Source organism: Ambystoma mexicanum, chromosome 1q (assembly GCF_040938575.1).
Source record: "Ambystoma mexicanum isolate Mex_15411 chromosome 1q, UKY_AmexF1_1, whole genome shotgun sequence".
In the NCBI taxonomy this organism is placed as follows: domain Eukaryota; kingdom Metazoa; phylum Chordata; class Amphibia; order Caudata; family Ambystomatidae; genus Ambystoma; species Ambystoma mexicanum.
The window spans coordinates 587,110,715-587,137,200 of NC_090922.1; the positions used below are offsets into that span (position 1 = coordinate 587,110,715).

At 44.5% G+C, this 26,486-nt stretch overlaps 1 protein-coding gene across 5 annotated transcripts in view; it reads right to left on the minus strand.

Annotated features, from left to right (window-relative positions):
• RC3H1 (ring finger and CCCH-type domains 1) overlaps positions 1-26,486 on the minus strand; it is a 1,368,452-nt gene that overhangs the window by 1,124,412 nt on the left and 217,554 nt on the right. For all 5 annotated transcript variants that reach the window (XM_069641098.1, XM_069641097.1, XM_069641095.1 and 2 more), the window contains exon 3: positions 14,375-14,495. In XM_069641098.1, the coding sequence (XP_069497199.1) occupies positions 14,375-14,495 (121 nt within the window). The remainder of the gene's footprint in view (positions 1-14,374; positions 14,496-26,486) is intronic.

Below are 26,486 nucleotides of genomic sequence, written 5' to 3' on the forward strand. Positions count from 1 at the left end.
CCTGCGGACTGATGTTATAGCCACCAACAGAATTGTTTTAAGAGTGAGAAGTCTTAATGGGTAAGAATGTAAAGATTCGAAAGGGGCACTCATGAGAAATTCTAAGACTAAAGTTAAATCCCAAATAGGCACCTGAAACGGTGTTATACATTTGTTAGCCCTTTCAAGAATTGAATTACTAATGGCATTTTAAAATAGGACACCTATTCCGAGGAACGCTTCAAGATAGATATCCTTTTATAGTGCCAACTTGGAGCCCCAAATTGGCCAAGAGTAAGAGGGGAAAAAAGTACTGTTGGAGTATTACATAAAAATAGATCTACATTCTTATCCCTGCACCAGTTAGCGAACTTGTTCCAAAGACACCAATACTGGGATTTTGTTGCTGTCCGAAAGTCCAGGTACCACGTCCTCCTGGCCCAATCAGGGGCAATTAGGATCATGGTTTTCCTGAACTTTCTCAACCACCCGATTACCCGAAGAATCACAGGGACTGGAGGAAACGCCTAGAGTGGAAATACCCAGTCCACAACGAACGCATCTCCTAGAGCTCCTCAGAGGAAATTCCCTTGAGCAGTACAGTTAGCACCGATTGTGAATAGATCCACTTGAAGGGTTCCTCAAAGGGCAAAGATCTCGAAGGACTTCCTGAGCTAGCTCCCATTCGTGGGAGACTGCTCTGCCTTCTCAGAGCATCCGCCACTGTGTTCTGCTCTCCGGTTAGGTGAGCTGCCGATGGAGAGAATCCTTCTTGCATTAACCAGAGCTGCATTGCCTCTGCACAGTGGGAGTGATCCTACGCCTTCTCTTTTGTTTAGGTAGTACATGGCCACTGTGTTGCCAGTCATTATCGGGACATTCTTTCCCTGTACAGGAGGCAGAAAGGCCTTCAGCGCTAGTCTGATTGCCCTCTGCTCCAAAAGGATGATGTGTAGTTTGACTCCGATGGAGACCAACGACAGTTCATTGTCAGATCATTGGTGTGGGCTCCCCACCCTGTGAGTGAGGCGTCCGTCACTACCATTATCTCTGGCCATGGTTGCCAAAAAGGTTCCCCCTTGAGGATATTCTCCTTGCAAGCCCACCACAGGAGATCTTGAGCCACCTTGGTTGAGACTTGCAGAAGATCTGACATCTGCCCCAAAAATTGGTACCATTGAGTCCTGAGGGCCCATCGAAGGGATCTCATCCTCAATCTGGCCACTGGTGCCAGAAAAATGCAGGATGCTATGAGGCCTAGCAACCTTAGAAAGTCGAATGCCGGTAGATTTTGGGCATTTTGAAACTTCGTTACCATCTACAGAATGGGGTGCGCTCGCTCCTCGGGAGGTGAGGCTTTCCCTGAGGAAGTGTCCAGGACTGCTCCAATGAATTGGAGTCTTTGGCTTGGAATCATTTGTGACTTCTTGTAATTGAGGGAGAAGCCCAGTCTGTAAGAAGTGGCAGGTCAAGGCCAGATGTTCGTGGGCTCGTTCGGATGAACTCTCCCTGATTAGACTATCGTCCAGATAAGGGTAGACGTGAATCCCTGCCACCACCGTAATCAGTTTGGTGAAAACCCTTGGGGCAGAGGTCAGCCCAAACGGTAGAACCTGAAACTGATAATGACAACCACCAACTGCGAACCTCAGGTACTTTCTGTGCTTGAGATGGATTGGCACATGAAAGTAAGCATCCTGAAGGTCCAATTAAACCAGCCAGTCCTGAAGCTGAAGAGCCTGAAGGATCTGAGAAAGGGTCACCATCTTGAACTTGTCCTTCCTGAGGAACTTGTTCAAGCTTCTTAAGTCCAAGATAGGTCTCAATCCTCCGTCCTTTTTGGGGATGAGAAAATAAGGGGAGTACCAACCCTTGTTCCTCTCCGCTACAGGTACATGTTCTAATGCACCTTTCTCTAGCAGGGTTAAAATCTCCTGCACAAGGAGCGGGTCTGGAATTTTTACAGAGTTGACTCCCAGTGGATAATCTTGCGGTCTTTGATGAAAAGGAAGGCAGTAACCATGGGTCACTAGCTCTAGTGCCCAGGCATCAGACGTAATGCCCCGCCATTCGTCCAAATACTGAGTGATTCTGCCTCCCACCGGAATTTTGTGGGTGAAGACCTCAAAGTGGCTTTGCAGCAGTGGCTGAGGTGGTAGTAGCTGCTGCTGATCTAGCACCTTTCCATTTTCCACCACAGAAGGGTTTTCTCTGTTGGCTTCTCGGACTGGCCTGCCCCCTCCCTTTTCCAGAAGAGAGTAGAAGCAAAAGGGGCGACTGCCAGGAAGATGAGCCTCCGTAAGAGTGTTGTTGAGGCTGTCTTAAGTGGCGCCAAGTGATTTTGCTGCCGCTTTTGATGTCTGCAGCTTCTCCAAGCTCTCATCTGCCTTGCTGCCAAACAACCTCAAGCCGTCAAAGGGCATAATCAGGTGCAAAGCCAGATTTCATTAGCCATGCAAACCTACGTAGGACTGTGCTAGATGCCATGGACCTGCTTACACTATCCGCAGTGTCCAGTCCTGACTGAAGGTATTCCTCCATAGACTCCTTAACATCTTTTACTATAGCCAGGAAACCATCCCGTTACTCACCTTCCGGGAAGCGTTCAGCTGCTGATGTCATGCAGTCCCACATGGTATATGTAAATCTTGCTAAAGTGCAAGTGACAGTCGATTTAAGGGCCATGCTGCCTGAAGTAAAAACTTTCCAGGCCCAAGCATCAACTTTATCATCCCGTTCTGGTGGTATTGATGGGTAAGCTGATTGCCTAGTGGAGGTTGCAGCTTGAACTACTAGACTTTCAGGGGAGGGATGTTTAGATAGATAGTCCGGATCTGATAATGATGGCCTGTATTTTGGTACACATTTCTCATTTACTGATGAAATAGAATCAGGAGTATTGCAATTTACCATCACCCTCTTCTGAAGTGCTTTATGGAAGAACAGGATCTTTTATAGGACATTTCACTCACGATATCCGTCATGTCATCCTGGTCGAAATCTGGGGAAGCTGCCTTCCAACCCGTAAAAATCAATGACCCTTCCCCATATGATTCCTATAACTAGGATCAGCATGATCTGTGGGGTCTGGTCTTTCAAATTCCACTTCACCTGAAGTGTCTAGGCCACTGGCATTTGAGACAGTCAGAAAGATCTGTTATTTTGGAATTTGGGTCCACTAGCTCTTCAGGGACTTTCCTGGTTCCAAACCTCACTCCAGCTGAAGTGACATCCTCTTCAGAGGAGTGTTCTTCAAAAATGGATCAGAAAAATTCCTGTCTGGGTTGAGGATGGAAAACTTTTCAGGTAAAGAGAGTGGTATCGACTTAGGCATGGGTAATGGCGTCGATTTGGGTATCGGGATTAATGAATGCCTCGATAAGGGCGTCGAAGGCATCGATAAAGAAAACGCTGGCTTCAACATTTTCAAAGGCGGCTTCGATATAGTTAAAGTCGTCGGTGCCATTTTCATCGACGGCTTTGACTCAGTAGTCGTCGACTGGGTCGAGTCGAGTTTCGACTTTGAGGTCGATTCCTCTACCACCGATTTATGCACCAGAGGTTTTGACTTCGTACGAGGCGTCGGGGAACTTTACCTTGATGACACTCTACTCTTTCAACTCTCGCGTGTTTAGATTTTGATTTCCCTCTGTCACTTTTAGAGTGGGTAGAGGCATGATCACCACGTGGCAACTTCGAGGGGGTCTGGGTCGCTTTCTCAAATATTTTAAGCATCGAAGCCCTAATGGCCTCCCATTTTTCTGGGGAATCGTGCTTTGATGGATAAGTTGCTCCCCTCTCAGAGGAGTCAAAGACGAGGCAGATTTCCCTGAGCGACTCTTTGATCTCGACCTCCTCGACTCATGTCGAGATTTTCGACTAGATTCATCCGAATCTTTTTGTCTTTTGGAAGACTTATAGGTTTCCTCCCCCACCGCCAGCTTACCTCTACGTTCCCGAAGAGCCTTAATGTACATGGCCTGGTAGGAACCAGACTCGTCAATCCATTGGTCTGGACTGAGGCACCAGAGGCTATTCCGATGTGGGTCGGTTACAGACGTTTTGCTACCACACTTCTGATATTTTTGAACCCTGTCTTGGGTGTGGTGGGAGTAGATGACGAGGACATCGTCGAGGAGAAATCTGATGCGCCGTTCGTAACATGAAGCAGTTGCGTCGGAAAAATGGAACTGAGGTAATGGTTGCTGCTCAAGCCCTTTATACAGCGGATGACGTCGACGCTGGCACTCGAGGGACTACGACTCTGTGGCCTCGAACACAGCGCCCTCTGCTGCTACGGAATTTTTTTTTCACCAGAGCTGGGATACGAATATCATAAGATGAGGAATGAGTGGGAGGACAACCCATTCGAAATTGCATTTACTTACCTTGAATAAGTGGTGTACCGTTTTAAATAAGTTATCTCCAAGTCTTGCTTTCCTTACAAACCGTCTCGCCATTTTAACTGAAATTAGGCTGAAGGTTAAGTTACTTACCTGTGAATTGGGTTCCCCTCTTCCCAAAAGTAATGCTGTTGATTTCACTTTATTATACATGTTAGGATATTTCTATGAGTGTCCACAATTGGGTCTTGCTTCCCCTGACTTGCTGTTAGGCTGTACAGAATAAGGCTGCTTAGGTTGCACTTAACCATTAGGTTGCCGGTAGCTCCTCACAAAAGTATAGAGGTTTCACATACCTTGATTTAGCTGAGTGCCCATCTAAAATAAGTTACACATTTGTTGCTAGTCTTAGTGTGTCACTGAACTGAAAAGTAGCTGTAATGGTACATTACACAAAAGGGTTTACTTACCTAGAGTGTAACTGAGTTGTCCCAAAAGCGGTTATAGGTTGATAATGTTCCTAGAATAAGTGTGTCAGTATTCACAAAAGTATTTTGTCCAGCTGACTTAATATGCGATTTCTTGCTGAGCGTCAAGGTACACCGGTTGAGGTCTACTACCCTTGAATTACTGTATGTAATCTTAAAGTCATTATTGGTGTGACGTCCCTAGAATTCCCGTTCGGTGTTCCAAATAAGGTTATATGCTTTAGCTTGTGTGCCTTCAAGCATAGTGGTGTGTGATTTTTATGAAAGTGTTTAAGACTAGTACTTACCGCAAAGACCTAACTTAACCTATATGTGTATTTATAATAAACCTTTATTTTTTCTAATACTCCTGGTTGTCAGTGTTTCTATTGTATCCTTGGTGTACTACAAGTTCAATGTACTTCCCTACAGCCCTCTCTCCTAAGCTAAGCCTAGCTGCTCTGTATACGCTACCATGAACACAGGTGGTACAGCCTTACACTAAGTGTAGAGTCTTGTACGGTTTCAGTTGAATGGTTTTACTAAGCCCTTAGTTGGACTTAAGAAAAACTGTCCTAACACCGTGTCACGCTGAGCATACGAGAGAAAGCCATGGAAAAATGTAAAGGAACCGATATAGGTGAGAACATTGTCCAAGACGTGTCGGTGATCCAGTATTCCAAAGGAGGGAATTGTGTATGCAAACATTGTTGAAAGTGAGACGGAAGCCCAAAACTGTAAAAGAGGAACAGTTATACATACGGACAGAGTTGAAAAGGGGTCAGTGACCCAAACTGTGGAAAGCCATTTTAACATGGATGTAAGAAAGTGAATAAAGAAAGAAAGCCCTGGCAGGTAAGTGCACCAGGCAAACAGACTGACCCAAGGATGGGGAGAAAAGAGGCGAAGTGATATCCTGGCAGGAGAGTAAACCAGGAGTGAGAAATGTAATAATATCCAGGTGTTGGGTAGATTTACCATTTGTATGCTTCATCCCCTATCCTGGTGTAACCCCCAACACTTCTTGCTCGACTTCTGGACCTTTTTCTTTCATCCTGAATGAGTGGAGCCTTTTTCTACTCATTCATTCATATGGGCTCTGTCTTTTGGACCTCTGTCATATGGAGTCTATTTTTCTTCATACATCTTTAAGGCATCAGTATTTTACTATTGCAGCTCACAGCTCCTTATGGGCAGTGTTGCTGTGGACCCTTTGCGTCCTCAGATTCTTTTCTTTATCCTAGAATAACTACAGTTCTTAAGGATAGAGAGATACTTTGTATCTCTCCTAAAACTTTATATTCTTAGAGACTGGCACACACCACCATATGTGGAGTGCCAAAGAGATACCCAGTGTCCCTTTTCTACCTGCTCCAGTGACTTTAGTCACAGACAACCTTCTAGTTATGACAGGTGGCAGTGGACGTGTTCTACCAACTATTGTGCGATTCTACTACTGTAGGCTATGGCCAAAGCCCTGGTAGTGCACAATAGGGGCACCCAAGTACTAACTTGGGGGCTTCCTTCTTTTTTGGCCATTTTTATTGTGGTTGTTCTTGGTTAGCCCTTCTACCATCTGGGAGAGAGGTCAGTGTGCGTCTTTTGCCTTTGGAGGAAAACCTTGGGTGTCCCCTCCTAGGCTCCAGTGTGTCTGGGCAGGCAGGAAGAGGGGGGGAGGAGGTTTTCCACCCCCCTGTCCTTTGTCTGCCAGAGTGCCTGAATAGAACCTGCTCGCACTGGGGGTCTAGCTATCCTGATTCAACAGCCATACATCCCTTTCTGTAAATTGCTGAGAGAGATTGCAGAGGATTGAGTGCTGGAACTGTAGAAAAGGTGAGGCTCCTTGAGTGATAAGCAAGTCGACCACTTGAATAACTGAAGAAGACTACCAGAGAAGCCTGCAGACACTTCGCAACACTGAAGAGACCACGGCTGTCCTGACGCCGTTTTTTATGTGACAGAGGAACTCCTAAAAGGACGACTCCTTCCCTTTGACTGATGGAAACGGCCAGTCTCAAGACGAACTTTAATTTGAGCCATCTTCTGAGGTCCTATGGCTTTCCAGAGCCGCAGAACCCCAATACCAGTAGACCAGCGACCCATTTTAAGTGCATCATCGTGGAAAGGCCAAATTCGTAAAAGTCTTTCCTGAGCCCTCAAGGACACTCCAGAGACACAAATCGACCGGTCCACGACCCCTCAACAGAGTGCAGGACTGCAGGATCCGAAGATTGACTGGGCCAACCGCATCCTTTGTTGATGTTGCAGTAAAGGCGCCAAAACCGCAGACCGACCAGGGAAGTTGATGAAAGCCATGCCATAGGTCCTCCCTCGAGACTGCTGGTGAGAGATCCCGTCCATTGTCCTGCCTTTCGTCATCAGACCAAGGAATCCATAGGTCGGGTCCAGCGCTGCAACATCACCAAGCATCCAGCTGAAAACAGTTTCTTCTAACCAAAGGTACTGTGGCGAAAAGGTACTGCTTACCTTATTTCAGAAAGTCGCTCCAGAGCATTGAAGTGCACGTAGAGGTATCCAGGGCAACCCAGTCTTACCTCTGACCCAAGCTGCTGCTTGTGTCCCTTTAGCGAGTCCTTTAAGAGGGGCTCTGGTGTTGGTTAAGCCTTATTGCCTTTTTTTTTACCCATCCTAGAGACTAGAACGTATCCACAGGGACATTTGACATCTGCTACTATTAAAGATTTTAAGCCTTTCCGAACTGCCTTTTGGCTAGGGTTGTGTTTTGGACTTTAAAAGAATTGCTGTGCGACGAAACTGCTCCTAGAACTTTAACCTATGCTAGTATAAATTTAACCAACTATTTTTCTTCCTAAAAATCACTCTTATAGGTATTTGCAAACTTATTTCAATTACTGCATCACTTTGTGGCTGTGCGTGACCACCGATGACAAGGTAGACCTGTCAAACTCCTGTAACAATTGTAAGCGTTCAGCAACTAAGGAATGGCCTTTTGAAATGATCTAAAATTATACCGATGTGTGTTGGTTTATTTAACAGTGACTTGTATAAATAAGATAAATCTATATTTTAATATAAATGTGTGTTTCTTTGATGTGCATTACTAACTAGGCTCAGTGTACTTACCTAAAGCTCACATCTTCCTCTGATAAACCTGACTGCTCTGCCACTCTACAAAGGTTCCTGAGTAGTACAGACTGATACGAAGAGTTCGAGGATCTACAAACCACTGGGATCGCTTACTAAAGTCTACTTTGGCAACACCCCCTAACACCTGGCAAGGGAGTATACCAGGAGTGCGAAGGCAAATAGCGAAGTTGTGAAACCAAAAGGAAAGACTTGTAACCCTTTTTTAAGGGTTTACTAGTCACAAATCTGGCTGGAGAATACACCAGGGGCAGAAAATGCAAAAACTTGAACAATGTAAAGAATCTGCACACTCTAAGGAAATTCGAAGATTATTTTGAATGTTTATGAATTTCTTTATATTCAAAATACAGAAGATTTAGGAAAAACACATTCAATAGACAATTAGTGATCATCAACAGTAAATTCTGTTATTTATTTGTGTTTTCAAGTGCCCAACGCGTTTCGAGTCGAAAAAACTCATCAGGGGCGACATATTCATCAAACAATTTCTATAAAAGGAAAATTATATACAATATATTAGTGCTTTAGATAGACTTAATGGTGAACAAAATCTAGCAACAAAATCACATTTGTTATGAAGACAGTAATTAGCTTAAACATTTTAGCTGTATTGGTGGGTAACACATTCTATTGAAAAAAAGCCCAACATTACCCTAGTCTTTCCACATTCACCAAGTTAGTGTGATTATGCCACATATGTGTCTATATAGAAAATAGGTAGCTGCCCCTATATTTTGCCTTTGGCGCAGTGAATTTTGGGGGGATAATTTATTACTAAGGAGTGCAAATTATTGTGCTGCATTGATGCAAAATGACCTCTTACCTTGAGTTATGCTAATAACCAGCAAGGACTCAGAGGGTAGACGATTGTGTATTGTCCACTAGGCTCACGGTAACTAGTTCTTTTAAATCTGTGACCAATGGGGACCGATGGCAGAAGCGAATCTCTCAAGCCTAGAGAGAAGGAAAGATATTTTATAACAATGTATGTGAAAAGCTTTCTAAAAGAAAAAAATAGGCTTAGAGCCCAGAGTTAAGTGCGTTTACTAAGTAGTTTTAAAGTCCGGTCTAAATACTCACTTCGATTCACACCAGCAATGTAGGAGGAGTTCAGGAGTCGTAGGAAACGGCAGTTGAATGAGCCTCTCTCACATTTTGCGTGTTTTTATATTGTTAAGTGTTATGACGTCACTCGCGCATGCGTTGGCGGCGTCACGCTTATGCATGACGTCACCCGCGCATGCGCGGAGTGATGTAAACAATCCCCCATGTTGTGTATGAATTAAAATGCAGCATTCTACCATAGGCGATCCATATGAGGAAGCAACGATATCGATTTTTAATTATGGCGTTACTTAGTAAAAAAGTGATGGCCGTAAATGTGTATTTCTAATCTAAAATTTGAAATAGCGGTAATCCGTGAACCTCGATATGGGCAAAAGTGGGTCAAACGGGCTAATGATTAGGCTTTTGTACTAGGGCAACTGAAGAGAGTAGGTTGCTCTCTGAATTGTGATGTTATGCAATTATAATTTGTGTATATATCATCAACAATACTGTCGTGGAAACTTTGTTTTACACATTTAGCATTTTTCAGACCCTTATAAACGTTTCTTAGTTAATCAGTGGAGCATAAGGAAAACACACATTTCAATCACAATGACATAGCAGTTTTGGTTTCTCTGCCTTAATCAGTTGATCTTTCAAATTTCGCCCTCTTTTGTAAGCCATCATAGGTGGATCCGGGAAAAGCTGAGCAAGCGTATTGTCTGATTTAATAATGTCCCAGTTTTTGTGTATAATTCTTTTGATCTGATAGCTTTGGCTTGAGTATTTAAGTGTACAACCATTACAACCATTACAGACAACTCTCAGTAAACAAAAACTTGGTACGTTTGCATGTCTACATTGCCAACATTGCAATAATGTAATAAAAGGAGACCATATCAGACACCCCTACAACGGCAAGAAAATCTCGTTAAAACAATTTGCAACATGCGATACCAAGAATGTAATTTATGCTATACGTTGCCCATGCGGTATATACTACGTGGGGAGAACAAACAGGAAAGTGAAAGACCGATGGACGGAGCATAAATCCTGCATCAGGACCAAAAATTGCAAATCCCCAGTCTATAGACATTTTGAAGAGAAAAAACACAATATCTCACAGTTGAGATTTGTGGTTTTGGAGGTCCTACGACCATCAAGTAGAGGTGGAAATCTTCCTAAAAAGCTTGCACAAAGAGAACTCTTCTGGATCAACAAATTGGACGCTATGACACCCCTGGGAATTAATGAGGACTATTTTCTAGGGCCATTCCTATGAACTCCCACTACAAGGAGGTAGCCATCTTAGTCTCACTCACATAGGTCAACCTTACACTAGATATAACTTTCCGAACCAATTACATGTCTTTTAGAAGCCATTTTCGGTTTAATTCTTTACATTCAAAACCTTATCCTTTTTTTTTTTTTTTTTTTGGATTCTGCTATGTCATTGTGATTGAAATGTGTGTTTTCCTTATGCTCCACTGATTAACTAAGAAACGTTTATAAGGGTCTGAAAAATGCTAAATGTGTAAAACAAAGTTTCCACGACAGTATTGTTGATGATATATACACAAATTATAATTGCATAACATCACAATTCAGAGAGCAACCTACTCTCTTCAGTTGCCCTAGTACAAAAGCCTAATCATTAGCCCGTTTGACCCACTTTTGCCCATATCGAGGTTCACGGATTACCGCTATTTCAAATTTTAGATTAGAAATACACATTTACGGCCATCACTTTTTTACTAAGTAACGCCATATAATTAAAAATCGATATCGTTGCTTCCTCATATGGATCGCCTATGGTAGAATGCTGCATTTTAATTCATACACAACATGGGGGATTGTTTACATCACTCCGCGCATGCGCGGGTGACGTCATGCGTAAGCGTGACGCCGCCAACGCATGCGCGAGTGACGTCATAACACTTAACAATATAAAAACACGCAAAATGTGAGAGAGGCTCATTCAACTGCCGTTTCCTACGACTCCTGAACTCCTCCTACATTGCTGGTGTGAATCGAAGTTAGTATTTAGACCGGACTTTAAAACTACTTAGTAAACGCACTTAACTCTGGGCTCTAAGCCTATTTTTTTCTTTTAGAAAGCTTTTCACATACATTGTTATAAAATATCTTTCCTTCTCTCTAGGCTTGAGAGATTCGCTTCTGCCATCGGTCCCCATTGGTCACAGATTTAAAAGAACTAGTTACCGTGAGCCTAGTGGACAATACACAATCGTCTACCCTCTGAGTCCTTGCTGGTTATTAGCATAACTCAAGGTAAGAGGTCATTTTGCATCAATGCAGCACAATAATTTGCACTCCTTAGTAATAAATTATTCCCCCAAAATTCACTGCGCCAAAGGCAAAATATAGGGGCAGCTACCTATTTTCTATATAGACACATATGTGGCATAATCACACTAACTTGGTGAATGTGGAAAGACTAGGGTAATGTTGGGCTTTTTTTCAATAGAATGTGTTACCCACCAATACAGCTAAAATGTTTAAGCTAATTACTGTCTTCATAACAAATGTGATTTTGTTGTTAGATTTTGTTCACCATTAAGTCTATCTAAAGCACTAATATATTGTATATAATTTTCCTTTTATAGAAATTGTTTGATGAATATGTCGCCCCTGATGAAGAGTTTTTTCGACTCGAAACGCGTTGGGCACTTGAAAACACAAATAAATAACAGAATTTACTGTTGATGATCACTAATTGTCTATTGAATGTGTTTTTCCTAAATCTTCTGTATTTTGAATATAAAGAAATTCATAAACATTCAAAATAATCTTCGGATTATCAACTCCATTAGGCCGTTCGGCCTGTTAGACAGTGTGCAGGGGACGCGGCTATCCCTCACGGATTGCTTTCTCTTTTTTGCATATGTTTCCAGCCTAGATACCAAGGCTGTGTATTTTCTCCCCTGCACCTTGAACTCTGTAATCATTATTTGGAACAGTCCTCATTTTACAAATTTGAATTGTTATTAATTTGGTGTGCAAGTGTATTTACCAGTTTGTGTTCACTCTAAGGAAATTCAAAGGACGATTAATGCCCTTGTGAATACTGCCAAAATATGGGAAAGAGGCACTTTGAACTAGCAAAAGGACTGTATGGGAAGAGAGACCCCTTTCCGGAACCCTGAATTTCTTTAATGTTCTGCACCTTAGAACATTTTATGTTGAGAACTTTTGAAGCAAGCTACAAGTAGATAGCTTAACAGAGCCTCCCTGTAAACATTATATTGAGTTTAGAGTGTAAGGGTCAGATTAGGAATTTTGGACACAGGACGCTATTTTATTTACCATCCTGGCACAGACCATGCTTAGGTTTTACTGAGGGAGGGAAATCCCCTTTAGGATTAGGGATAGATAGGATTTTCCACAACCGTTATTTTCTGCAAATATAAGTCTATAGCATCCAACATGCATGCCACTGTGTCAGAGTCCTACTCTTGACCCCATCACAGGAGTTATAACGTCAGTTGGCAAACTGGTAATATTCAACTCACACTGGCCATTCTTCTTGGAGCGCTGCATGAAAATAATCTGTCACTACCTTCCTGGATAACAGGTGCATGCTCAATACTGGATTTTGTTTCAGTGACACATTTTGTGTGCTCACAGTTCACCTTAAAGATGTGGAATTTTGCAAACTTCCCAACAAAGCAGATATGTTGGAAAACTTGTCCCCCCAGAGTTAGTAAGGCTTTGAAGACATCACAGTGCTTCTGAACAAGCTTACTCTGTTGCCTCCCTGCCCCTCCACGCACTTTAACAAGTTATGCTCCGGGTGGGACATGCTTACAAAAACAAGCCTCACCTCCATAACAGTGTGTATTTCTCTAACGTAGGCAGTACCCACCTCAATACAAACCTACAGACAATTTTAGAGTAGACCTCAGCCCCAATGCAAGCCTGTGGTAAAACATCATCATTCATCAACATCTAATGAACCACGGGTATTCTTCACAAGCCTGGAATGTACCTGTGACCTTAAAAGTGGCTTTGGCACAAATGTGCACATTGTTTTTTCAGGCTGATCAGAGGCTGCCCTCCCAAACGTTTAAAAACTTATTTAACACCGATACATGGATATTTTGTACCCACAATTTCCTCAATGGACTGTAAAGTTGGTGAATGCTCACAGGCACACTGATGTTGGTGGACGTAACTAGGGAAGGGAGTGACAGATTATTTTCACACAGAGCTCAAGAAGAATCACCACACACATTGTCCTGCCAGCACGTTTTAAAAATGTTTCAGCCGTTTTGACTGCCTTTGCATGAATTGTGGATTCATGTGAAACCCTGGTTGTTCAATCAGGCTACATCCAATCATCCTCCCAGCCATGATGGCTGCTGGTAAACTGCTCAATGTGGATATGCACATACAAAATCCTTAATGTGACACATTTCACCCACTGCCTTTGTTAAATTCTTCATATGAGGTGGGTGACCTTTTCATAAAACGGATGCTTAACATGATTTCTACATCTGTTAGGTTTCATTGTGGGGAGGGTGACTGGTTGCAGCCAGCCCTGGCCACTCCACACTTGCAGCCTTCAAGGGTAGGCAGTAATCAGAGTAGCTCAACTTGTCACAACTGGTGGTAGGACTGCACTGTTGAAGTACAGCTTGGCGTATGTTTGCATTGTGTACCATTGCTCTTTCACGAAGGGGGGAAATGACTTGTCCATGGCACCCTGTATCCCTACTGCTTAAAGCTTAGTGCAGTTTGTTTTGCAGGAGTGGAAAGGTAGCTCCATTGAATATGCCCTAAACCAGTAGGATATTTATCCAAGCATAACCCACGCAAACACTCCCAACCCACATCATTACGCTTACTTTCTACTCTACAACATCACACAATTACAATGCAGCTATACCCCATATCAATTCGGCCTAACTGTTCACATACGAACATTACCCCATGAACACCTCATCACTAATAAAACGCAGCTATCCCATAACAATCTGGCCTAGCTGCTCATATAAGCGTCCTACAGGCCTAACGCAGACAGAACCCAGTCTGGGTGTCCACCCACCAGACTGCACATATTCAACTGATATCTTCAACTCTCAACGCTAGGATGCAGCTACCATCTGGCAATTGCATCAGCTGCACACAACTGGTGCACCCACGCACCCTACGACACTTTCTCTACTGACCTGGACTGCGGTCCCCGAGGGCGTTGAACCTACCAGCGCTTTGAGATCATACCAATGATGTATAGAGCACTATATAAAAATGCCAAACATTACATAAGCTGTATTGTTCCAAGTTTCACAAACGGTAGCTTTCAGTTTACTAAATCAGACTAGACCAGCTTCATCGAACTATTGTTTTAGAAGATTCAGAATGTAATTAACAAACCCCCAAGCTTACCTCTGGCACTGCTGAGTGGTTTGAGGTAAAGCGCCAATTCTTCCACACATTTTTTTGCCTCTTCATAGTGTTTAGTGTCCTCGACCCCGCTGCATAAGGTGATAGGCTGCTGCTCGGGAACCTGGAGACACAGGATGGATAAAGTGCAATACAGTGAGAGCAAGGTCACCAATAACAAAACAAAAAAAAGCATTGCACAGAAAATTATGTAATATTAAGAGATTCTTCTCTATGCCCAATGCGGGAAGAAGGTTCAAACTCACCATATATGAAAAAAGTAGCAAAGACTCAAGCCAGAGCAGCAGGTGTAGGGATCAGGTGATGCAATTAAAAGAAGACAGTTGGAAAAGTAAGCAGGACGGAGCAAAGACTGAGAAGTGGGCAAGACCCGAAAACGTGATTTGCCTCTAATACATTTTTAGCTAGATAAAAGTTTTGGATGTTGTACATCTACACTAGCATAGAATAGGCGAATCTAGAATAATTTGGTATTTCTTGAATATAAAGTGAGCAACAACTCACGTATTAACAGACCATTTGGACGTTGACCAGAAAAACACAATGAACCCAATCCCACATCAGATTCATATTTTTTATGTGGAGACCTTCAGAAGCATCACTGTTCATAAAAGACCACTTTCAAACATATCTGGAAGATCAGATGGGTTGTAGGTTTACTGTATTCCAGACAAATGCAAAACATAAAAAAGGTACTTGCAATATTAATCCTCCATCACAAGTATCTGCATTCCAATCAACGATCAATATCTATGTGCACGAGTGGGATCCTAAAACACATAATTAAGGAAATCTCTGGGGAACAGAGCCAATTTGTAACAAATTTGCATTTCTTTCTACCATCCTAAATCAAAAAAGTAGAAATATAATCAGAAGACTGCCTTAACCTGACTTTGCAAACAGGAACTAACAATACAAACGATATATGTAATCAATTTATGGTATACACACAAGAGACCACTGTCACCAAAAGAAGGCCTCCAGAGAGAACCCACAAAGCACAGACTGATTGATTATATTTGTTATAGTGAGATGTATACCTTTACCACTTTTTCTTAAACTTTTTACTCCATCACGAAGGGGAGGAGGGTAGGTCATTTAAGATTAGAAGATATCCATGAGGAAGGAAACTATACCTCACAAATAAGTGACTTTCCCTGCTCTATCCTGGGATCTTAATTACACAACCATGCGAGAAGATCAGCAAGCCAAATCCTCTAAGAGGGGGGAGAGGGACACACATTAAATAGCATTACTTGTTACATACACTCACTCAGTGACACAGTCTTGTTGACATTCTCTCCAGGGATCGAGGTGTTATATTGTACCTGCCTGCTGTTAGTTAAGAATTGATGTAGTCCCACCGTGTGAGACTACACAACACTTAACTGCTTGGTATTGGGTAACCCACCTTTTGGCATAGGGCTGTACTACACAAGTTGGTAGCGTGACTGAGCAGCCAGGCCCATCTCAAGAGTGGTAAATGTGAGATGTAGTGCTGTACAAATTAAATTCCTAAACACAAGTAATCAAGTAACACTGACACTCCGTGTTTGAGTTAGTTATTTATGTAACAATTTTTAAATAAGCGTTCTTTAAAAAGCCACTTTATGTAACAATGTAATTCTACTTTAAAATTACTTTTCAGAATCGGGAACAAGTTAGTGGATAATCTTTGGATATGCTTTTTACACAATTCCTTCACCCTGAGGGGACTTCAATCCCAAGGACAGTAAGACATGCATTACTTACCGTAATAGCATTTATGATGATAGTATCTGCTTAGATTCAAATGCAGTGCATATAGTCTGACATATAGTGGTAATCACAGAGTACTGCATCTTGTCTTTCAAGGATCGAAAGGGGAAATTGACAGGGGTGTACCTGTAACACTATCCCTAACGTGACCTTTAGTGTACCTAAAATCCCTCATGCGTCAAGGTCCCTCTGGTTGCATTTTTTCTGCTGTGAGGGAGCCTTATGACTAACGTGAGTACAGATAGAGAACAGTAAGAGGTCTACGTTCCTTCTACTGCAAGCACCGAGGAAGGGTAGGTGAATCTAAGCAGATACAATCAAAAATGCTATTACGGTAAGTAATGCATGTCTTCTGATGCTTCTGAATCTGTTTAGAGTCACATGCTGTGCATAGACTAGCGAGCAGTATCCAGAGTAGGAGGTGGGGTGTGAGAAGGAACAGTAGTAAAGATGTCTCAGAACCGCTTGTCCCACCTCAGAATCAGACCTAGAATGAGTATCTAGGCAGTAGTGTTTTAGTAAAGTGTGTATAGAACTCCAGGTTGCTGCCTTGCGAACGGACACAAGGGGAACATTTGCAATGAATGCCATGGAAGCAAGAGTAGAGTGTTCTCTAGGCTTGAAGGGCAGTTCTCTCTTGCCAAGATCGTAGCAGAGTGTGATGCAATCCACTTTGAGATGGCTGATTTAGAGACCGGGTCCCCTTCTCCACCAGCGCCACCAACACAAGAAACTGATTAGTCTTTATTGGTTTTGTCCAGATAATATAGGACTGCCTTGCGCACATCAAGTGTGTGAAGGCTTCTTTCTTCCAAGTTATTGGGGTTCTGGAAGAAGATTCGTATTCCATTGATTGGTTCACATGGAACTTTTAAATGAAATTAGGCACAAACCTTGGGCGAGTGTGCAAAACCACCTTATCTTTGTTAATTGTGACAAATGGGTCTTGAACTGAAAGGGCTTGCAATTCACAGACTCTTATTGAAGTGACTGCAACTAGGAAGGCTGTCTTGTAATGGAGTGCTTTAAGGCTAGCCTTATGGATAGGTTCAAATGGAAATCCCAATAGCTAATACCATATTTTAGGTCCAGTCCGGGAGCAGGGTTTGAAACTGGGGGATGAAGTCTTTTAACCCCTTCCATAAATTACTTGATCACTGGGATCTTACACCACAACACCTTCTTTCGGGACGTAGAGTAAGCTTAAAGTATAGCTAGGTGGACCTTCAGGGAATTACAAACCAGACCTGAGTCAATTAGATGAGTCAGGGATACGACTATGTGTTGGATAGCAGTCTATGGGATTGATGCTCTCAGAATGGCACCAGTTACCAAAGTGTTTCCACTTATTGGAATAGCAATGTCTGCCGCTGGGCTTTCTAGCAGCTTTAAGAATGTCCATGCATTTCTGAGGGAGTTGGAGGTGCCCGAACTCTAGGACTACAGGAGCCAGGTCACTAAGTTGAGTTAGCGGGCATGGATCGAGTGTCCCCAAACACCCCTTTCCCCCTGTCTTGTGAGAGCATGTTGTATGGGCAAGGCAGTTTCATCAGAGGAGAGATCGACGTTGCCATCAGATGGAAGAACCAGGGTTGTCGGGCCCACAAGGATCATTGTGACTGGTTCCTGGTGCATTTTGTGCACGATCTTACCAAGTAGGGGAGTTTGGGGGGAAAAGCAGACATTTCCCTGACCATGTTATCCAGAGACCGTTCCCCCCCTTGTAGCAGTTTGAGGGTACCTGGAGGCGTAATCTTGGCATTGTGTGCTCCCCAGAGTTGCAAACGGGTCGATAGCTCGGAAACCCCATTCCGCGAAGACATTGGAGAACATGTCTTCGTGTATTTGCCTTACGTACTATGTGGGTAGAGGGAAGTCTCTGCTGAGCACATCTGCCCAAGGATTGAGTTCCCCATGAACATGTCGAGACAGTGTTTGAGAGCCCACTTCAAAATGTTCTGGGACAGTTTGTATAGCCCTGGAGAGTGTCCCCCCCCCCGCCCAGTTTGTTCAGGTAATACATGGCCGTGGTGCTGTCCATGCGGACCAGTACTGTCTTCTCCTGTAGTTGTGTTTGGAAAGCTTTTAGGGCTGTGGACACTGCTAACAATTCCAACAGGTTTATGTGGTTGGATGCTACTGCTGGGGACCAGCCACTGTGCGATGGAGGTGAGCCCCCCCCCCCACCCCATCAGAGATGCGTCCATGGTGAGAGTGGCTTCTACTGCAGGGGTGAACCACCACTGCAGAGAGAGAGAGAACGAGGGGTGCCGAGACAAACACTAGATTGTCCCATTGTCCGCTGGCCTAACACCATTGGCTGTTTAGCCACTCTTGCATGGGGCACATGCGCAAACCTGCGTGTGGGACTAAGTAAATGCAGGAGGCCATCATCCCTAACAGTCGCATGGTTTTGCGTACAGTCACCTTGCGACTGGCTACATAGTGAGGGATCTGGAACAGCATGTTTTGGACCCTCTCGGAGGGGAAGACGAGGCAGTCTTCTGTCCGAATTAGAGCCCCCCAGAAATGTTTCGACTTGGCTGGGGTCTAGGCTAGACTTTCTCATTTATTGAGACTACCAGACTGAAGAGTAGATCTACCGTCCGTTGGGCATTTGATAGGCATGTTCCGTATGAATCCCCTGTTATTAGCCAGTCATCGAGGTAAGGATAAACTGGAATGGACTACCTGCGCAGGTGAGCCGATACTACTGCCAGCACCTTTGTAAATACCGTTGGGGCTGAGGCAATGCCGAAGGGAAGGACCTTGAACTGATGGTGCTTGTCCTCCATCATGAACCTTGGGTATTTTCTGTGCGCTGGCAGCATATGCATCTTTCATGTCCAATGTTGCCATGTAATCCCCTTGTGTTAGTAGAGGGAAAACCTCTTGCAATGTTGTCATTCGGAACTTTTGTGGCATGACAAATTTGTTCCCTGGCGCAAGTCTAGCACAAGGCGCAGTGCAAGTGTCATGATCTCTGCTTCCAAAAGGTCAGGGTTTTCCCAACTCCCTTGGAAGCAGATCCATAACCCAGGTTCCGAGTGCCAACCAGTCCCAATTGGGACCTTTTGGACCCAGTCCTGGCGCCAGTGGCACCAGGCTCATAAATATGCCCAGTCCCAGCGCTGGAAGCGCTGGGCTCATAATGCTTGGGTGGACTTACCTGCAGCAGACCATGCTGCTTACTTGCCTGCCAGTTGAGTCTCTGATCCTCTTCTGTTTGGAACTACTTTTCCTGTTGGGTGGGGCAGGAGCCACTCCCTAGATTCAGAACACTGGAACTCTTCTGGAAAGCAGGAACTCTTTTCTTACCTAGGCGTGGCTGTGGAAGGAGACACCTAAGCACTACAGGAGGCTATTTAAACCACACCCGATGGATGAATCTTGCTTTGCGTTATTCTGCATCCTCAGCAGCAGAACGCTCATCGTGTCTTCTGCATCTGATCCTGGGCCTAAGGAAAAAGGCTTACCATTCTGAATCCAGTCTTCAGCAACACCTATAAAGACAAGAAAGAACAGGTTAGCATTACTGTCTTCAGTGCCAGCTCTTCACTTACCTGGCCCATCGGCTGTCACCAACGCCTCGTGCTGCATTCCGGCATCTGAAAGACAAAACAAGGTGCGTTTAAAGACATTGGGGAACTTTAATACTCACGTGCCATTACTCCTTTCCACATCTAACCCAGTGGGTATTCCGGCACCCTGCAGCCGCCCCGAACTTGTACCTGCAAAATAAAAAGACAGTTAGAGCGCATCGTGAAGCAGGCAACAAGCGCTTACTTACGTGCTTCCAGGCGCTTCTATTCATCACACGGGCTCCATCTTCAACTCACTTCAGCCCGCCATCCGCCATCGCCGGAACCCTGCAAAACAAGAGACATCATTACTAAAGACTTTAAAGACATTAGAATTACTCGAAACTTACCGTTCGTGCAGTAAACGACGGACAGCAGTTCTCTGAAGTCAAGAAGCCTGCTCCCCTTATCCAGTGAAGAAACTGGTTACAGCACCCTGCCTCGAGGCAGATGGAGAGCACGGCGTTCACTTACCTAAGGTGAGAGCGTTAACCTTTGGGGTTCTACAGGAGAAGAAAAAAAGGGAAAAAGAGAGACATTCAATAACCCAGTTCATTAATCCCACATTTTCTATCTGCAGACATCTTACCCTTCGAGCCAGACATACAGTGCACAGAGGTCCAGCCCAAAGAGCCAGCCGTGTGTTACACATCACCTTTGAAGATACGGTATACGCCCAGTCAAGACGGGCGCCTCTACGGGAATCAGGTGAGCGTTACAGCGAGATCCTTTCTAGGTACAAGGAAGTACACTAAATAAATACCCATGTTTACCTGTAGAATGGGGGCAACTTTGTTGGTGGTCGGTATCGAGGTGGTCAGCAAAACTCAATACAGTAACCATGTGTGACGGTCTTTAGCACCTACTGGTGTGTGGTAATCCCCGCCCATGCAGGGAAGAATGTTATCAGTCCCCTGACCAGGGAGGCGGGGGAGTGGACCCATCAGTAAGTAATTTTTTATTTGAGGCCAGGGAGCCTCTTGGGGTGGTGCTTCTACCCCTTCCTTTGCCGCGTCGCTTCCCTCTTGGCTGATAATGGCTTGTGGCAGCTTCCCCTTGTCCTGAGGACCAAAATGCATTTCCCGTTCCGTTCTCATGGTGGGGGGGGGGGGGGGAACGTGAGAAGGACTGTCCCTGAAAGGAGCGGCTGATGGGTCTGAGTAATCTGGTTTAGATCTCATGTTCCTTTTTTGCAGCCTCTAAAGCCTCATCCACTGCCTTTCCAAACAGGTTAGTTTCTTCTGCCGACTTGTTGATGAGGGATGCCTGGGTTTGAGGTTTAAATCAAGAAGCGTTTTAATCATGCGTGCATTTTTAGCAAGGTACCTTGGCCCAGTGTTCTTCCTGCTGTTTCTGCAGCATCCAAGGTGTTTTTGAGAATGTTTTGATTGACCTGCCTTCCCTCCGACACAACCGCCAGCGGGCATGATTGCGTTGGTTCTGGGACTTCTGTAAGGCCCTCCTGGACCAAATTGCACTGAACATTGCTGTAACAAGCCAGCAATGTGGTGGTAACTATCCTGGTGAAATAGGCTGCTGACATAATTCACTTCCCCAGGGCATACAACTTCTTGCAATCCTTGTCTGGAGGTGCCTCAGCCATAGAGAAGGGTACTCGTGCTCTCTTAGTAGTTGTGACCACTAGGGAGTTGGGAGTGGCATATATAGCCCCGAATATATAGCGAATCTGTTGGCGAGGGGCGAAAAAGTCCCAACTCATGGGTTTACTGCGGTCATCTGAGTTGGAGTCAACAAAGAGGGAGAGCTGCGTCGCTTGATGGAGTTTAACAGAGGGATCGCCTGACTTTAAGGTGGTTTTTCTTTCAAAACATCCTCTACGATGTCGGTGTCTTGTACCGCCTCTTGAGTGGCAATCTGATGTGTTCAGCATCTTTAAGGATAGCATTGAATGCCATCTGGTCATCGATGGGAGAGGCTTGTCATCTAGGAGGTGAGGAGGGCAATCCATGCACAGTGTGTCTGGATCAGGGGTAGTGGACAGTGACATACATGGTGCCTCACCCACTGGCTGTCCAACACCCCAATCTGGAGAGTAGTCTACAGTCACGTCAAAGGGATCCTCACCATGGTCATAAGGGTCCTGGTGTATATCTTCTGGCTCTGTAAGATCAACCACCTCCTCAAGAGGATTCTGACTGGAAATGTTTTGAAATTTGAACATAGTAGGGTAGGAGACTTCCTCTCTAGGCCTTTTAGGGGTGATCAATTCTTCAGAAAAATCCACAAACTTTGAGAGCTTGTTCATATACCCCTCAAACCCATCTCTGATCCAGAAGGATTAACCAGAAGGATCTGGAGGGGGAAAAGGACTCTTGAGACTTGGGTCTGTAGGCGTTCGAGATCTGTCGACAGTCTTAGACAGGGGCTGGGAACCTTCAGAATATTCTTCTCGACCTTCAATGAGTCTTTGGACGTGTCCTTCGACTTATTAGCCGACAAGATGATGTTTGCGAGACTCTTGGGGATCTCGGCGTATCTGGGAGCGATTAAGACGGGCCTACCGCCTTAGTCGCGTTTTTCGGCGCCACCAAAACCTTCAGCGCTGACACGCTCTTATGAGGCATCTCAGTGCTCATGTGGTGTTTGGTGCTGACACCCTTCTGACTAGGGAGGGAGGGAGGGAGGGCAGGCAATCCTGAGGACCGGCGGGTTCTGTTGAGTGTTGCGGCGTAGCCTTTGGAGTCTGGCCTTCCCAACAAGTCAGTCGAAGATGCCAAGGGTGTGGTGTGCTTTTCTTTATGTGATGTGTGTTGTCCCTGTCGCCGGGGTGTACCTTCACCATAGCAGAACCAGTGGTTTGCCTGACAGGGCCAGGGACGGCCATCTCCGAACTTGGCTGTTCTGTAGATAGGTCAATGGCCTCTGGATCAGAGCCATGGCTGTTGCTTACTTCCTCGTCACTCGAGGCGCCAAAGCTACTTTCGGACTACTGCATCGTGTAGGCCACCCACCGTTTCGTCCGGCGATCTTTTAACGTCTTCGGACGTAAAAGTAGACAGGATTTGCAGGACTGCTCGTTATGATTGCGAGGTAGACACTTGTTATACTTCCGTTGTGTGTTTTTGCAGAGATATTTGCCGCTGCAAGAAGGTCAAAATTTAAAAAAGATGTCCTGTCCATAGCTCAGGTTAAAAGTGACAAAGAAACCAACAACGGAAAAGTGAAGGGAGAAGGAAATACATTCTACAAAACAATCAGAACCCTGAGCCCCATTCTCCCTACTGTATAGGCCTGGCCGGAGGGCCAAGGCCATGCAGTAGACCGGAGCACCAGCTGCCGAAATAAAGTCTTCAGCAATCTTCAGAGTTGGTTCTGAAGTAGTCATTGGTGAAAGGATGACAAATATTAAACGACCGGAGGTCGTGGACAAAGAAATATATCTAGCAATTTTCGAGCTCCACATAAGGCAACCAGCTAGCTGGGCGGAAAAAAACCAATCTGAGGGACCTCAACGCATGAGGGATTTTCGGTACACTACACGACATGTTAGGGATAGTGTTATAAGCACGCCCATGTCGACGTCCCTTTTCGATCCTCGAAAGGCAAGATGCAATAATCTGCGATTACCACTAGAAGCTGGACTATACGCACAGCATGTGACTAAGCAGATTAACAAGCTTCAGAATGGTATATATATATATATATATATATATATATATATATATATATATATATATATAAAAACACTAGTTATACTTTGCAGATTCTGAGGTTGCAGAAAAGAAAGGTTTAAAGGAAGAAAAAAGGTTACTCAGATTCTCAGTATAAGTGAGGACACTTAAATCTTCCAAAGAAATCTGGACCAGCCTTTCACAGGAGCTACAGTGTAAAACCAGTTACAACCTATGAGGGACAAACAACATCGAAATCAATAGGATACAAGTGTCTGCAGGGAGCCAAGGTCAATTGGAAAGTCTATGGAGCTGAGGCACTTAGAATCAAAGTCTTGCACAAAGAGTTTGTTAGACAATCACTTGTAGGGTCACAAGCTGTTAAGCCTAAGTGAGTTAGAATCAACTCTAAAAGAAAGTGACTACAATTCCCAACCGATAACAGCACAGCTAAAAGACAATGAGGTAAGTACCCCAAGTCTAAACAATACCTCTGGTTTCAAGAAGAGTGTTCCAGCTGGATTCTGTCACGCTACAGCGGTGCAGACCCTGTATTCCTGAGCCTCAGTCATGGGGACGTCGGGAGGAGTCCTGCAGCGGTACTTCGGAGGATAACTGAATGTGCAGAGCTGTTAAGTCTTTGTCACCGCAGTTCCTCGTTAACTTGGCGTGTAAATTGATAACTTTTCTGATTATGCGATGCGCAGGGCGGAGCTCAGGAGGGCAGGGTTACAGCCACGTGCGGTAACCCGCGTAAAAATAAAAGGACACAAAATTAAATTTTTTATGCTTTTTGACAAAAGTGCTCTGGTTCCGTCCCGAAGGATGGAATGTCCCACAAGTATGGAGGAAAGGGGACGGAACATAGGTGTGTATTTGTTTCTGACAAGGGGGAGTGTAAGTTGTAAGCATGGATTGTAGGTAGAAACCATGGGGTGGTAAAGATCTATGTTAATTTCCCAAGAATCTTCAACTCCAAGAGGGGAGGAATGATGGGCGCATGCAAATCTAAGCAGATACAAGCATCAGAAATAGTATTCCGGTGAGTACTGTATCCCTTCTGAGGCTTGTGGAGCTGCTTAAAATCACATGCTTTGCATATATCTGCAAGCAGCACTTCTAGAAGCAGGTGGAGGTTGTTGGAAGGTAGTGCGGCAAAGACGTTTCAGCACCGCTTATCCCACCTGTGCATCACCCTTGGATGTGTGTCCAGACAGTAATGTTGGGTGAAAGTGGGTATTGAACTCCAAGTGGCAGCCTTACAAATGGCATCTCGGGTACATTTTCTATGAAGGCAAGAGTTGCCCCCTGTGCCTTGAGTGGAGTGTGCTCTAGTCTTAAATGGCAATGTTATCCAGTAACAAGAGTTGGATGCATGCGACAATCCATTAAGGAATAGCTGCTTTAGAGAAAAGGTCCCCTACTCTTCCAGCGGCTACAAATACAAAGAAACAATCTGTTTTTCTGATGAGCTTTTCTTTTCAATGTAGAGCATGACAGATCAGCGTATATCTAGTGTATGAATGCTCCTTTCTGCTGCGTTTGTTGGATTTTGGAAAAATGCGGGGCATTCTATAGTTTGATTTACATGAAAGAACCAGGTCTGGCGTGCCAACATTGGAGCCATCAGGATTAGTTTAACTTGTTCCCAGTGTAGCTTGTGGACTATTCTGGTGAGAAGAGGTGTTGGGGGAAAGGTGTATGCAAATTTCCCTGACCAGTTCATCAAAAGTTCATTCCCCTTCGATTCTTTTTTTGGGCAAATCTGGACGTGTAATCTTGGCACTGTGCGTTTTCCAGGGTTGCAAAAAGGTCTATTTCCAGGAACCCCCAGTTTGAGAAGACATGGTCTAGCACGTATGTGTTTAGTTGCCACTCGTGCTCTGAGGGTAGCAATGTACCCCTGCTTAGTACGTCTGCCAGAGAATTTAGTTCCCCTGGAAAATGTTGTGCCACTAGGAACTTTTGTGATGTAGGCCCACAGCCAGATGTTCTGGGCTAGTTTGGACAGCCTTGGAGAGATTGCGTTCGCCCAGTTTGCTTACATAAAACATGGCTGTGGTACTGTCTGAGGACTAGGACCATTTTTTGAGCTAGCTGCATCTTGAAGGCTTGAAGTACTTTGATGACCGCTAGTAGTTTCAGAAGGTTGATGTGCTTTCTGGTTAGCGCCTGTGTCCACAGGCCGTTAGAGTGCTGAAGGAGGCGAGTACTGTAACCGATCATTGGCACATCTTTTGAGAGGCCTCGATCGCTGGTGTGTGGAAAGGTTTTCCCTTTAGCGGATTGCTTTTGTTCCACCACTGTAGTGATTAAACCAGAGGTTGCGAAACTACCACTAGATCGTGCCACCAACCAGATTACCTGCGACCATTGTTTTGCTAGCCACACTTGCATCTGACTCATGGGCAGCCTGGTGTGAGGCACCAGGCAGATACAGGAAGCCAGCATTCCTAGCAGGCGCATCGCCTTTCATACAGTCACTTGACGACTGGCTACATACGAGGTGTTTGAAACACGTTTTGGATCTTCTCAACAGAGAGGAAGACTAGTCCGTCTGTTTTGACTAGTGCCCCCAGAAACTGTTTTAATTGGCTGGGCACTAGACTTTACTTGTTTTTTATTTTATAGAGAAGCCCAATTGGAACAGCAGGTCGAAAGGCACCTCTGGGAGCACGTCCTCAAGAATTATCCAGTCCTCTATGTAAGGATACACTGAAATGGACTGCCTTCACAAGCGGGCTGCTACTACTGCTAAGACCATTGTGAATACCCTGGGGGCTGATGCAATGACGAATGGTAGAACTTTGAATTGATAGTGATGGTCTCCCAGTTTGAATCAGCGATATTTTTTGTGCACTGGCAACATTGAAATATCAAAGTAGGCATCTTTCATGTCCAGTGTTGCCATGTAATCCATAACTTTCAGTAGTGGGATGACTTGCTGCAACATTGGCAACCTGAGCGTTTTGGGTTTGACATATGTGTTTGCAGGACGCAGTTCAAGCACTGGGTGCATTGTTAGATCTTTCTTTGTAACAAAGAATTACACTGAGGCATGGTACCAGTTTGATCGCTCCCTTTTGAAGCCGTAGTTCTATCTCAGGCTGCAGGATATTGGGG